The sequence below is a fragment of the Grus americana genome, chromosome 19 (genome assembly GCF_028858705.1).
Source record: "Grus americana isolate bGruAme1 chromosome 19, bGruAme1.mat, whole genome shotgun sequence".
NCBI classification, from domain to species: domain Eukaryota; kingdom Metazoa; phylum Chordata; class Aves; order Gruiformes; family Gruidae; genus Grus; species Grus americana.
This window is the reverse complement of record NC_072870.1, coordinates 1,167,742-1,182,349: the sequence shown is the minus strand read 5'-3', so window position 1 is coordinate 1,182,349 and position 14,608 is coordinate 1,167,742. Positions and strand designations below refer to the sequence as shown.

General features: G+C 45.2%; 1 protein-coding gene across 7 annotated transcripts in view; it reads right to left on the bottom strand.

Moving 5' to 3' along the window:
• The window catches only part of TYW1B (tRNA-yW synthesizing protein 1 homolog B), a 107,777-nt gene that overhangs the window by 49,781 nt on the left and 43,388 nt on the right, over positions 1–14,608 (bottom strand). For all 7 annotated transcript variants that reach the window (XM_054847796.1, XM_054847799.1, XM_054847798.1 and 4 more), the window contains 3 exons: positions 14,384–14,493; positions 8,009–8,186; positions 3,503–3,638 (listed from right to left, as the gene is read on the bottom strand). In XM_054847796.1, the coding sequence (XP_054703771.1) occupies positions 3,503–3,638; positions 8,009–8,186; positions 14,384–14,493 (424 nt within the window). The remainder of the gene's footprint in view (positions 1–3,502; positions 3,639–8,008; positions 8,187–14,383; positions 14,494–14,608) is intronic.

Sequence of the window (14,608 nt, the reverse complement as noted above, 5' to 3'; positions counted from 1 at the left end):
GAGATGTCTTCCTCTCTCAAGGTGGAAAGAGGTGCGTGCAGAGATGTTGCAATGTAATGCTGAACCACAAACGGGGCATGTTCTGCTGCTATGTCCATCACCATCTTTTCTCCAGTTATTTTCAAAGTGCTTGGGCAGAAATCCATAAGCACTTTTGCCATACTGGGTCCCTGCATCCTCAACTCCATTTATCAGTAGCTCAGTGGGGGATTCCCATTTGTCTCAGTCAACATCCCTATCGCTTGGGAAAACACTCGGTGATTTATGGATGACGACAACAAGAACAACAGTTTAAGATTTCTCAGCCTACAGAATCTGGTCTAGTAACGCTGAGAGAAACAGCACAAAGTCAAAACACAAATGGATCACAAGTCCAGCGGCTGGTGGATGAGAGCTCACAGAATGTCGGCTCCTTATTTTCTTGCTCAGACAGCATGTTTGGTTAATGGTATTTTTGAAGGGAAAAGAAAAATCCAAACATGCATCAACTTGATGCTAAAACTTCAAGGGATGGAAAATCTACCTCTTCCGTTCTGAGCTTCTGGACCCTCTTTATTAACTTGTACCTCTTTCTCATGTGGATAAGACTGTGAAGAAGCACAACTGAAGAAATGCCTTTCAGCTACTGGAACAGATTTCTCATCCTTACAATGAGGATAAGGATTCACATCCTTCATGCTTCCTCCAAGTGCTTGTCTATCAAGTCAAGTCACTTCTCAATCCTTCAGATGAACTCAAGGCTGTCAGAGGACAAGATTACAAGACTGCTTAAACATGATGTTTGGAAAGGGCACATTCTAAATCACACATGTTAATGTCTTTTTATTCCTCTCCATTTAATTTGGAAGGCAGAAGGCACATGACAAGAAAAATTAAGCCTATTGGGAGTCAAACTCCTCTCTCAAAAAACATTTCTCAGCATAGAAAATTTAACACAAGGATCATCTCAATGAGAATCACTCTAGAAAGGATAAAACTTGCTCTCAGTAGTAGTGGACAAAGAGGGGGTTTCCTGCTCTTTGCTGCAGAAAGAAATATTGCAAAAGATTTTTATCTTTTATTCCTGAACTTCCTTTGAAAATGCTGTAGCAACTAATCACCAACACGCCGTATGCTGCTGTCAAATCACACTGGGAACAATTCATTATCAAACTTACTCCTTTACTAAGGGCTCGAGAACTTTGTGCAGAACTTCAGTTAAAATCATGAAATCCATCATCAGTATAAATATCTCACTAAGGCAACAGATTTGAAACCCATCTCTTTGCCCAGGCCCTTCCACTTCTATTTTTAACAAGAATCAGCCTGCTTTTTGGTGCCAAGAAGGACATCCTCACTCCTTTCTCACCTAGGACCGTGTCTCTTCCTTTCTCCCACTTGTCTGTCCGGATTATCAACAACTTACAGCAGAACCTGTCTCTAACTACTCATCCCTGCCACACCGAGCCGTGGGGGCAGCCAGCAGCACACAAGCGAGCAGGGTAACTGTGCAGGAACAGCGCAACACAGCAAGGTACAAGTTGTGTTTTTAAAAATTCCCTTCACCCATTTTTGTTTTTTAAATGCGCGTAGATCAAACCTATCCATGATTCTTATTAGCAGTGACTCATATCAGCTGCAATGCCAGCTTGTCTCAGTCTCAGGAGACTTGAATAAGCCTGGATGGTTTGTCAGGCAGTGGGAAAATATGGGACTTGTATTTTGTTTCCAGATATATTAGCATCACATTCCCAACACAATGCATCAGCACTTCCCCACCTATTCTGACACAGAGGCTGCATTTCTTGAGACTCGGCAGATGCCTTAGCTTTCACCACCTTTCATTCATCACAGTCCTACAGAACGGTGCTTAACGTCCCACGTGAACACCAAGCAATGTGCTCAGAGGGAAAACAGAAAGGTGCTTCTGCCCAGAAGCAGATCGAGATGGTTTTTGGGTACCAGAACCATGTATAACATTAAGAGAAAAACCTAACGAACAGCAGCTTCCCCCAGACTTCTTGCTGTCCCCCACATGTGATGATGCAATATGCAGCTGAGCAGGGGCTGACAGAACAGTGTATTACCAACTGGAGTAACTATTAATTGGCTCTTGTGTTATCAGTGTTTCAAGGACCCTTCAAAGTGCAGTGGCTTTGAGGAGAAAATGCACCTGCTAGTTGAGCTTCTTTTTCCTCTCCTCTTCACCTTGACCAGAGTATTTTTAGCTGTATGGACAGACTTGCCAATACTTTCACCTTCAGTTCTCTGCAAGGAAATTTCTGACAACACACGGCAATGAATAAACCACATCTATCCAGGGTTGAGAGAGGCAAAAGGAAAGAAGTGATGAGCAAATGCAAGTTCCCAAAAAGACTTTTTCAATATATTTGTCTTCAATGTTTTAGCTCCCCTTCTTTCCACAGCCTCCTCGACTCACGCAGAGAACTTAGTGCCTGATTTCTGTAAGCTCAGAGTTTGGCCTGAGATTTTGCTTAACAAGCTCAGCCAGCACACTTGCACGCAAACAGCTTGATCAAGGTACTCACGTGCCTTTGCAGAAGAAAGTGTCACTCAGTTACACTGAGTCTCCCAGATCTACTAATGTAAGTACATTTGGCAGAAAATGGTCCAACATTGTCATCTCAGAAGGCAGAAAACCTCATTATTCAACTGAAACAGTCTCTCTTGTCTGTTCATCTCAGCAGGTAACATGTCAACTTCTGCCAAATCAGCAAACAGAAGTACTTGCTTCCATCAGAGCACAGTATCAATAAATAAGAGAGGGAAGACACGCTCATGAAGCATTATTCTCATTCATTCATGTGATGTTGGAACCATGAGTATTTCATTAATTACTACAAAAACGGTTACACAGTAGACTAAGTTCTGAGCTGACAGCAGCAGACACGATCCCACAGGCCTTGAGGTCGCTGTTCGGTTGTCTCAGATGGACACAAACTATTACAAACCACTGACAGTGTAAAGGGTCACCCTTGCTATTACACTCAGATCTGTTTTGGGTAAATCTTCCAGAAATAAGCAGATTTCTATGTAGCAGGAGGGCAACTAGAGCTAGTAAACTCCAGCACACGCATTTTAATGTCCTTTATATATTGTAATTTCAAGAGAACCTTTGAGAATCAGTGCTAAGTGCCACATGGGGATTTATGCCTCTTCCTAGGCTCCCCTGAATTCCCAGTTTTCTTTCAGTGGCCTGCTATCAGTGTAAACGCTTCATCAGGAAATATTCTAATATTTTACAATCTCTTCATCTCTCATAGCATCTTATATTCACAGTGAAGTTCACTGTCCCATTTGACAGACATTCTGCTCTCCCCACACAGAAAACTGATCAAACTTGCTGCACTTAATGTATAAAACATGTAAATATGCTCCCAACACATCCAGAATCCACTCTACAGTCCATCTTAAGCCTCTCTGTCTTCTACTTTGGTGCTGAGTAGGTAAGGTGCAGAAGAAAGGGGAAAAAAAAAATTAAAAAAAATTCTTAACTGAGTACCTTTTCAGACAAGGCCTTTAAACTGTCTAGAAACCTCTGCCAGAAATCCTTGAAGAGGGGTCGATCAATTCTCTTCAGGCTCTCTTTGGTGCTGGCATCCACGCTGACGTACAGCTGCGTTACTGGCTCAAGGTTCCTTGGAAATAAAAAGAAGAGGGGAATTGTTGTTTTCAGACATTACTGCTAGCTGAATTTGTGTTTTCCTAACAAAGCACACAAAATACAGTATCACTGAACAAGCTGCTCTGCTGGTCCAGTAGCGTCAGGAACTATACAGGGAAAACTATCGAAGTCCAGTGGTTCATCTCTGCCACGTGACCATCATTTTAATAGTAAGATGTTATAACCTACTTTCAACAAATAATACACCCCAAAGCTAAGAACATCATGTCCAGCGGCCTTGGCTGACATTTTAATTATCTTTTCCTCACTGACCAGCAGGTCGAGGGAGGTGATCCTGCCCCTCTACTCCGCTCTTGTGAGACCCCACCTGCAGTACTGCATCCAGCTCTGGGGGCCCCAGTACAGGAGAGACATCGAGCTGTTGGGGCGAGTCCAGAGGAGGCCACGAAGCTGATCAGAGGGCTGGAGCACCTCTCCTGTGAGGACAGGCTGAGAGAGTTGGGGTTGTTCAGCCTGGAGAAAAGGCGGCTCTGGGGAGATCTAATTGCGGCTGACCAGTACCTGAAGGGGCCTACAGGAGAGATGGTGAGGGACTGTTTGTCAGGGAGTGTAGTGACAGGACAAGGGGGAATGGGTTTAAGCTGAAGGAGGGTCGATTTAGATTAACAGTAAAGAATTTCTTTCTAACATCTAGAGTGGTGAGGCACTGGAACAGGTTGCCCAGAGAGGTGGTGGATGCCCCATCCCTGGAAGTGTTTAAGACCAGGCTGGATGAGGCTTTGGGCAACGTGGTTTAGTGGAGGGTGTCCCTGCCCGCAGCAGGGGGGTTGGAACTAGATGATCTTTGAGGTCCCTTCCAACCCAAACCATTCTATGATTCTGTGAACTGGAACATATTCACCCCAGTGTAGCTGCAACACACAGAAAAGTTTCTCAAAGCAGGCTGCCAGGGTTCACACGAGGCACCAAAAGGCTCTGCTTCTCACCACAGCCCCTGTGGTTAAAAACCATAAAGCTCACCCCTTCCCCAAGTTCTGTTTGCCCTGGCCCATGGAAAAATAATCCCAGTCAATAGAAATACAGCCATAATTCAGCCAGTTTCTACTGCTGGACATGGTGAACTTACCTGACCTGCAGCTGGTATCATCAGTCAAGTAGTTTTTTTGAAGGGAAATCAAAGCTGGTTAGAAAATAAAACCAAGCACAATACCCCAACGTGTTCTCCTTCCACTTCCAAGGCCCTTGTTTCATTTAAATCCTGCTGTATAGCCTTTCTGGTCAAATAATGCTGGTGAGCACAGCATCTGTGAGCCCAACACCAGTAACTTCTAAAAAGATTAAACCTCCTCTGCTGTGCGAAGAGCCTGGGTTGAGTCTCATCCCTTCCATAAACCCCAAGGGTATAAAGGAGAAGCAGCGCCGCTGCAGTCTGTTAGCAAAGGGATAATGAAGGGCATTAAGAGGAACAACCTAAAACAAGCTCCCTTGCCACAGACAAAACCAATAAAGCCAGGGGGTATAACGCATCCCACCCCTCGTGGCATCTTCCACCCCGGTGGCTCCGGGATGAAGTGACAGCATCCAAATTGCACCACGGAACTCTTCAGCTCTTAAGTTTTAAGGGTTTTTTATGAAGTCTGTTAATAAGCAGGCTACAGTCCCAGCTGATTTGGTTCTTTATAGAAGAGAACAAATTAGACTATTGTTCAGCTGCCAAACAGTGCCACCTAAAAATACATCAAACCCCTGCCCTCCACAAAGGTGACGAAGTGACAAGAACTGTCCAGAACGAGATCAAGCAGAGCTCTTCGTGTCCAGAAAACTCTACTCACATGGACACTCAAACAGCCTATCTAAACATATTCTCTCTGGATGTTTTTAGACAGAAAAGTGAAATAGCTCAGAACAAATTTAACATTTTAGGTTAAAAAAAACCCAACCCTGTTTTGTAAACAAGCTTGTCTGGACTGGCAGCCCAAAGCCACAATCTCCAAAAATGACCAAATGTTCTAGGCCTGAGTGGATTGAAGTATTCAGTTTCAAAGAACACAGCCAAAATACTCTTTTCTTTCCTTAATGCTGCATTTGCCTAATTAAAAGAGGCCCTGCTGAAGATGGAGCGAGTGTTTTTTCAAAACATGAGCTGATAAAAATTATCTCTTCTCTGAGGATAGGAATCCTGAGGACAGGCAAGGGCCAGACTCAACACTGTTATACTGGACAAAATGAAGGGATTAGAGGAGATCCCGGGGGGGGCGGGATTCTGCCCCATGTTGCTCCAAAAACAGAGTGGTCCAGAGGGCTCTGCCATGGCCAGGACCGGAGCCGGGACGACCTCGTGCACCCTCTGCAAAGGGGAACAAGGAGGAAGGGCAGTCACGGGTCCTACCAGCACCAGGGAGAAGCAGAGCACAGACTGATGTTCCCAGAACACAGCTACATTTCATAATTAACAGGAAATTTAGCTGCACAGTACTAGGATGGATTTTCCAATGTTCTTCCTTAATTTTTGGTTGTACTTTCCAAACTAGCTTAGACAGCTGAGATCTCATCCAGGAGATCAAATTCACGACATTTACCACATTCAGACTTGGGCAGAAATCATGACCGAGTAGCACAGTACAGCACAACTCAAGAGCAATAAATTGACTTCAGGCCACCAGCCATGAGGTGGTTTCACAAGCCAGACAGGACACAGTCTAGTCAACGATACAAAGAACAGAAACATCGATACAATAAGAAAATGCTCATTTTTATGAGCAATTATAAGCATCTGCTCATCATTATTATTGATGCTCATAAATGCAAACACATATGCAAGGGGTCTTGTTCAGTCACTAACCAGAAACAAGGGGAGGAAGCGGACAAGAGCCAGGTAACCGTTCAGTATGGGCTCATGTGCTATAAAACATCCTTCAATTTATGAAAACATGCGTGTGCCTGGAGGCAAATGAAGCTGCAGTTCATATACAAGAGGAGGAGGAGGAGGAGGAGAGGAAGGCTCAGCCAGGGTGTCTGCAGAGCCAGTGGACCCTCTCCTAAACCCAGACACCCCATTTGGCACAGGATGCCAGAGGTCACACTGCCTGTTTGAGGACCAACTTTGAGATGATAGCTCCCCTCCGTTGACAACAGAAAAACAAGCTTGGTGCGTCCTTCAGTTCCCATATTAAGCAAATCATTTGCTTTGATGAGATCAGTTGCAATTTTTAAGACAGCAAGACTAGCATTTTATCACTTTTTTTGTTGTTGTTTCTTTTTAAAAAACATTCAGCAGATCCTAAGAAATGCAGCTTCAAAATATAGTGTGTGCCCTCTTTTTAAAATGCTATTTTTAGGAAAGAGCAATTTCTGTCTATCAGGCACATAATACATGACTTAAAGTAACTTGATTACACAATTATTCAATCATTGGCAATGCCTTTGTAGCGTATAATTACTCACTCAAAAATTGCATGCCCTCCCCCCTCACTGCCATATTCAGACCACGAGAAGGAAATGAAAAGGAAGCTCTACCAGAAAGCGCTAACGGAGAGGCGTTGAGCTGAAATGACAAGCTGAGCGATGCACCAAAGCCACCCTGCGTACAGCTCCGCTAACACATTCATGCAACTCCAGGGTTAGACTCTGTCAGCGTTATTAGCTGATGGTATTCTGATGAGTTCCCAACCACCTCGCTGCTGCGTTTCCTTGCCACATTGCTTCAGATTTCATTAAAAGCAGCCTGGATGCTCCAGAACATCAGAAACAGGGATTCTTTGCATTCATAAAGACTCTTTCATCAAAGTTCATTAAAACATTGTGAATATTCAGCTCAAGTCCCTCAGAGGGAGGTTAAAAACTACTGATCCCACTTTTGCAGATGAGTATGTGCTTTTTGCCTTTTCTTATCCTGCACTTGGGTCCTGCTTGAGATGCTGAGCTGTACAGATCTTTGGTTTGAGCCGTTAGGGCTGGTCTTATGGAGTTAGACCAGAGACCAGACTGCAAGAGAAGCAGACAAACCAAAAAGGCAATCGGTGAGTTCGGTCTCCTGCTCTAGCTGTTGGAAACACTGACACCAGTTATCCACGTCCCCAAGCACAAAATACAGCTCGCTCGCTGTTCCCATTCCCTCACACCTCCGGGAGGTACTATATTACATTCTCTTCACTTTCAGAGGTAATCACACTTTAGGAGATATAGAAAAGAAAATCAAACTGGGGGAGAGAAAGAGATGAGAAGGAGCACAGGGAGATTAAGGTTAAAATCAAACAGATGCCGAGTGGGCTTTTTCATTGTCAGTGCTCACGCAGAGCTGACTCTGCTGAGCGGTAAAACAGAATTAAAACACAGGTCAGCACTCAAATGTTTTAGTAGGGAGATATTTTGTCCAACTCTTACCTAATCTCATCTGGGAACTGTGCATTTGTAACCAGGAAACTAGAGATGCTGCGCTGGTGCAGGAGCTTCACAAACCGGTTGATCTCCGGGTACATGATGGGCTCTCCCACCAGTGACAACGCGCAGTGCTTTGCTGTCATTGCTTCCTCAAAGCGATCTGCTTTTACTCCTGACACGCCTGCAAAAAGAGGGAAAACAGGCTTAAATCAACTAAACTCCCTCCCAAACCGTGCACCTGTATCTAAAATACACCCTGGCACAAGGGACACTGAGCAAAACCAGCTGGAGCCCTCCTGAACCAGAGGGGACACCAGCACACAGCCAGTGCCCTGAGCTGGCTCTGCAGGAGTCCGCAGAGCGGCATACGCCCAGACACGCGGAGCCCAGGCTTTGTGTGCCCTGTTAAGCCATTTTCTAGTCACTTTTGAGTCAAGCTTTCCATTGCTAAGACCTCAATGATGCTGCCCGAATGCCGAGAGAGAAACACAAGAGCCAGGTTAATGCCACTTCAAGTAGGCGTCTTAAAAAAAAAAAAAAAAAAAAAAAAAAAGACAACCAGGTTCTGTCTGTCTCCACTGCCGACACCCCAGGAAGACCAGGTCCCCGGAGGAGCTGGGCACACTTCGCCCTGCACAGCACCAACAACCAGGTCTGAATCCATGCTGGCAACCACATGAAATGCAACTCCACAGAGGATGCTTTCGAAAAGAAAACCTTACGCACGACACCATCCTGAACAGTGAGAGACATTTCAGAACAAAGAGGAAAACGCAAGGAGCTCAACTGTAGCGTCCACGTGAAAAAGCTATCTGCAGGTTTAACCAATCTGAGTCACATTTATTATACCCACGGGAGGGCCGAGGAGAGGCAAATACTCCTCCAGCCCATCCATAGCCAACCAAGTGCTCAGGACCCCATATGAAATCATCCGACTACAAACAAGCTTTTGTTCCAAATATGTCACTTCACATTTCCTTGATGTGCCTTGATGTACTCGAATAATATCTGAGGTTTTAGATGGGGGGTTGGTCTGTTTAAAAAAACCCAAAACAAAACAAAGACTTGAGTTTGAAACCAGGTCCTCAGCTCACCTCTCGTTGCCTAGACGCTGGAACTCAAGCAGTACAGAAAATTACATGCTATGCTGCAAAGCCAAGATAAAAAGAGGTGTTCATGGATATTGCTTCAGCCTCATGTAGAAAAGGTGGTTTGTGATGAGAATGAAGCTTAGTGCATTTTAAACCAGCCAGGCTCAGTCCTGAACAAGTGACAGGACTAATGGTTATTCTGCAGAAAGTTGACAGTACTAAATGAGAACTTTATTGGAAAAGAAAGAATCGTCTCAACCACACACTGAGATGAAAGGACTAGCTTTCATATTCCTAAAGCTACTGTAAGTCATTTTTGGAATTAATTAATTTCTCTCTCTCAGCATCTTGCAATCGGACTATGATAATTACCATGCCAGCTTTATAAGCAGATAGAAAATTCCAACATCACGTAAAGTTTGCAAGTAACTTTCTCAAAACAGTTTACAGCAAATCTGGCATGTAGTAACTACACTCCAGAGGAGGGTAGACGTTTTATATGCAATCATTCGATCACATAAATCACAAGCTAGACAGGGATAAAGTAAACAGCATTAGTGGCTCTTCCAGGGAGCACATGAACACTCCTGCAGTTCTGGCTGCTGTAGCACGGCAGCACTCAGCCTCTGCTCCTGTAGATGAGCCTCCTTCCGTCTTCAAGTCAATGAAGTTCAGCAAAGTCAGAGCCTGGGCAGATTTCACATGGCGTGCAGCGGGTTCAACACAGGAGCCCTAGGAACTTGAGAAGCCTCTGCAAGAGGCAGTGGCGTACAGCTTTCAGCTCCCGCCGAGCTCACATCTCAGCAGAGCGTGCAGCCAAGCCTCCTTTGATCAGTATGTCTCCTTTGAAAAGCTGACTCCAGCTGCTCTCTGACTGGTGCACTTTAACTTGGGAAAGGAAAGCATCATCTGGCACATCACCCTGGAAAGGCTGGTTGCTGTCTTTGGGTACCCCTCTGCAAGTACCAAGTCACCATCACAAGTGCCTCAGTGACCAGGGAGACAAGGAACCAGTTTTATCCACTCAGAGAGACACATACAGGTAGTCTTAGGACTTCCTCATTCAGATCATGCATTTTTGTTTGGTTTTTCATTTTTCCCCAAGTTGAACCAGGACTGTATTATCAGAGACTTCCACTCTCCTATTTTTGAATTATGTTTCAGTTCTCTGTGTGCCCTTTGCAAGGGCACAGAGATTTACTAGTCACTGTCTAGAAAATATAACCATCAAATAAACTACTTCATCCCTTCCCAACTTAGCTCCCTATCAGCAAGATGTCTCTCCATCAGTTACTCTGAAAGAGAATTACGTGACATTAACTAACGTCTATGGTCTTCAAAAATGGTACAAACTATGGCAATGATAAAAGAGAAAATGACATGGCCTCATCTCTAAAAGCACGCATAGGGACTCTTACAGAATAGAGGGCTATCCTCTCTTATAGGATAGAGGGTCCCCAAGAATTCTTCTGTTCCTTCACAGATGATCTCATTTTTACTACGATGCGTGGAATTAATAGCTCACCAATTCCTTTGGCACAGGAGATATCTGTATGTATGTACGTACCTGAATGCAGAGCTGGGTACTGGCACTACAAAGAGCAATTTATTCAAATAGCTTTGGGTGTTATCTGAGCACCATTACCAGGTACTCAAGAGCCTTGAGGACTCTCAAGCCAAGATATTTCCCCATGCTTATCTTCTCCAGTAGCCCAAATAGTCTGCTGTGCTCCACGTTGGGGGGTCAGTGTTCAAACACCCTGCTGGAAACTCCTCTGGAGTCCCTGTGGCTACCCAGCCACAACCTCTCCCTCCTCTTCAACAAAGCAATCTAGTCCATCTCAGGGCTCAAGCCTTGGGGTCGTTTGTGGGGGTTTGGTGGGTTTCTTTTCTTTTAAAATCAAGCCTAATAAAATCTGACCTACTCTTTGTGGAGTGCTGCTAAGTTTGCTGGAAGTAGACAGTCATGTTTTCTGCCCGAGGCGCTTCCAACCCGGACAGAGTACAGCTCTGGCACAGCACACAGGGGACTTTCGTCCTGCAAGACACTGCGTATCTTTTAACTCTCCCTGGCTTCAGCCTACCACACAGTGTTTCAACTCAATTTTGCTTCACTGATTGTATTCTAACAATATTTTCACATGCACCTCAGGGAAAGGACAATGTAAAATTCACAAAATGTTGCAGCGACCTACTGGGCTTTTCTTACTGATTTTTCTTCTCCTTAATAAACCTTTTGCTTTTAGGCTCCCAAGACAGGAAGCGTGTTGCCATCTATCACTCTGAAAAAGTAACACATCTTTTCTTTTTCCACTTTGCAGCACAGTTCTAGTCCAAAGGCTTTTTTTTTTGGTCTTTCTCCTTTCCCAGTTCCAGGTCAAAGCTAACTGTGCTGAGGACGCATGTGCACGTTTCAGGGAATATTTACAAATTTTTTTAATGGAAAATAAGCTCCAAAAAGAGATAATTGGGTTGCCCTTACAGGCCTCTCAACACTTTGGGAATATTTCCTGATGCTGCCAAGTCCATCTATAATCTTTCCCTCCCCCCAACCCTTTTTGGGGGTAGTAAGGGGAGGAGAGGGTTATTCCTCAGTGAGATTCCCTCACTGAGCTTTCTGAAGAAGGTAGGGCTTGCGAGCATCTGCAAAATAACTTTTGCTTTTCATCTTCCTTTAGTGCAAACAATGCATGTTTCTGCCATACAGGGGCAATATTTTCACCACATTGCACCAGTCCTGCACAGGTCAAGGGTAACTCCTGCCTTTGCGAGTATACCCCCAACACTCCATCAGCAGTGGCATGCAAATCTAGCCGTCACTGTCAACAACACGTGGCTTCTTCCTAAGCAAATATCAATGACTATTTTGAGTGAAGTCCTGCCTCATAAAAAGGGGGAGAGAGGTATTATTTAAGACTTTTACCAATCGTAACAAAAGGCACAGAACTACTGGTTAGGAGGGTCTCTGGCAGGTCTCTAGTCCAGCCTCCTGCTCGGAGAGGACAATTGCCAACACTGGACCAGAGCCATAATGGCTTTACTTAAAAGACTTGAAAGCCTCCAAGGCTGGAAGGTCCCCTGCCTCTCTGGGCAGCCCTTTGGCTGAACAAGCTTATTTTGATGTCTAACTGGAACCTCCCAAAGAGAAACCCAAGTCTGTTGTCCCTTGTTCTACTCTGTCAGGTGGGTCTCCCTGCAGGGCCCGACATGGGGTTACACCACTCTCATACGGAGCCTTCCACTTCTTGCTGAAGTCCACGTGCATCTATTGGCCCAATAACCACATTTCTCAAGGTCTCACTGAAGTACAGTGGTGCCACTGGGTGTGCCTGCCCCCCTCCCTAAATTAGTATTACCTGAGGCTGTATTCAGTACCATCATCCCAATCATCTGTTGAACATAGGTTCCTGCATCAACCCCTGAAGCACCCTGCTTGTTACCAGCCAACCTGACCCCGAGCTATCACAATCCTTTCAACATGCCCAGCCACGTTTCAACTCAAAGAGCCTGGCTATCCAGAACAGACTGAATAAAAGAGCAGAGTTTGAAAGCGCTCACTGCCTTAAGCGTTAAACATGAATACTCTTGTTTAGAGCTGTAACAGTCTTCTATGGTTGTTATAGAATTCCAGACAAAATTTTATATCCTATGTGCTCTTCACTCATGCAAACCACCTGCACCCAGACTCCTGCCGTGCTGGCACTGCACCCACCAGCTGAGGTAAGAGCAGCCATGAGCCCCTGCGGCAGCTCTGGCCCAGCCGGCCAGGCAGCACTGCTGCAGGCACCCCCTCAGCTCAGCACTCTCCCCACGCTGCCCACGTGGCTGCAGCACAGAGGAAACGCCACTGAGGCCAGGGAACGAGACCTGCGCTTCCTTACAGACTGCCCTGCCTCGAGCACCGTCAGCTCTGCTTTGCTCAGGCTGAAGGAAGAGGCACTACTGACACCAACCACTTCTCTCATGCCACTACCTCTTCCCCATGGAAAGCTTCCCCTACCACATTAACATCACTGTTCCCTCTCCCAACACCACAGACCTTCACTGCCTTCCCCTGGACGAGCTCCAGGAGACCCAGTGCACTGGACCGCACGTGCACCACAGGCAGAGTGCAGCCAGGTCTGGTTATTCTGGTTGCTCCCCATCCAGGTCACCACGGCAGCTCCTAGGAAACTGGCTTCCCAGGAGCTGCTGCTCTGAGAGTGCAAGATGATTCAAACCAGCCACTTTGAGCTCATGAGACCCTAACTTGAGTTATTTTTCCGCCTATTATATAACTCCAGTGAATGAGACAAAGCAACTCCGCTCTGCTGACAGAAGGTTTTTTTGCCTGTCACATTTTTAATCCATTGGGTTCTCTCTGTGCGCAGCCAACATAAACAAACGGGTTCCCAAAATGACAGCCAAGACTAAGGCTCATCTCACACATTTTATGGATGCTTTATTCCACTCCTGCTGCTCACATAGCCTCCGCTGTCAGTTAGGAAGAGCAGAGTCCTAGACCTGTCCTGCCAAGCTGGCCAGCCCTCCCAGCGCACAAAGCTGACCTTGGCAGAGTAATACGTTTATCACATTTGGGAAAAAAGAACCATATTTTTATATATATATATATATATAGAGAGAGAGAGAGAGAGAGAGAGATATACTAAACAAATAAAAAACTCACAAGGAGTTCCTATGGAAAGCAAAATACAGTACTTTTCAGAGGTGCTGTGTAACTGCAGCTTCAGTCACAAACTGATGTACTGAATAATTCCTGAAAATAATACCCTGGATGCTGCTGCTCACTTGTTAATGAGCAAAATGCAATCTGGAAGTTTCAGAGCTAACACAAAAGCTCCCAGGGGATTAAGGCTGGGCAGTATATTTCCTATCAGGTTAGAGGTTGATTCCTTCTGCCTTCTACCTGCCCTCACTTTTACATAAGAATCAAGATTCCTCGTCACCCAGGCCAGCTTTAACCACTGCAGAAGCCTCCGTGCGCACCGAGGAAAAGGACATGACAACTACCAAGATGCACAAGATGCAACTCCCCTCTAGTCCTTCAAGGCAGCAGTAGATACACAATGGCTGACTCGTGTTCTAAAGTCAGAACCAAGGCAGAACGTCTCAGAAAACAGTAAGTGTGCCACAAAAGTTTCTTCTCACCCATCGTTCTGATACTATAAATCTCACGCCTCCTTCCCAGCATTTCACAGATGACCAGAACCTTTTCATCTATGCTTTGAAGATGCTACTGCTGGTTACTTTCCAAAAGCATCATTAACAGGGAAGAAGCAGAAGTTACCTTTGAACTGCTTGATCATATTCTGATGGTTCTCAATAGCCTCCTGCAAGATCATTTCAGGTTGGTCCATCTTCCATCGCCACGCTGTGCCCACTGGATTTGTATGATGTCTGAAGGAAAATAGACAGAGTTATTCACTGTTGTTTGTAACGCACAGAGAACCACCCATCTGTGCCCTGGGGACTCTGACATTGTTTAATAATATTAAAAGCAACAAGAAATTCT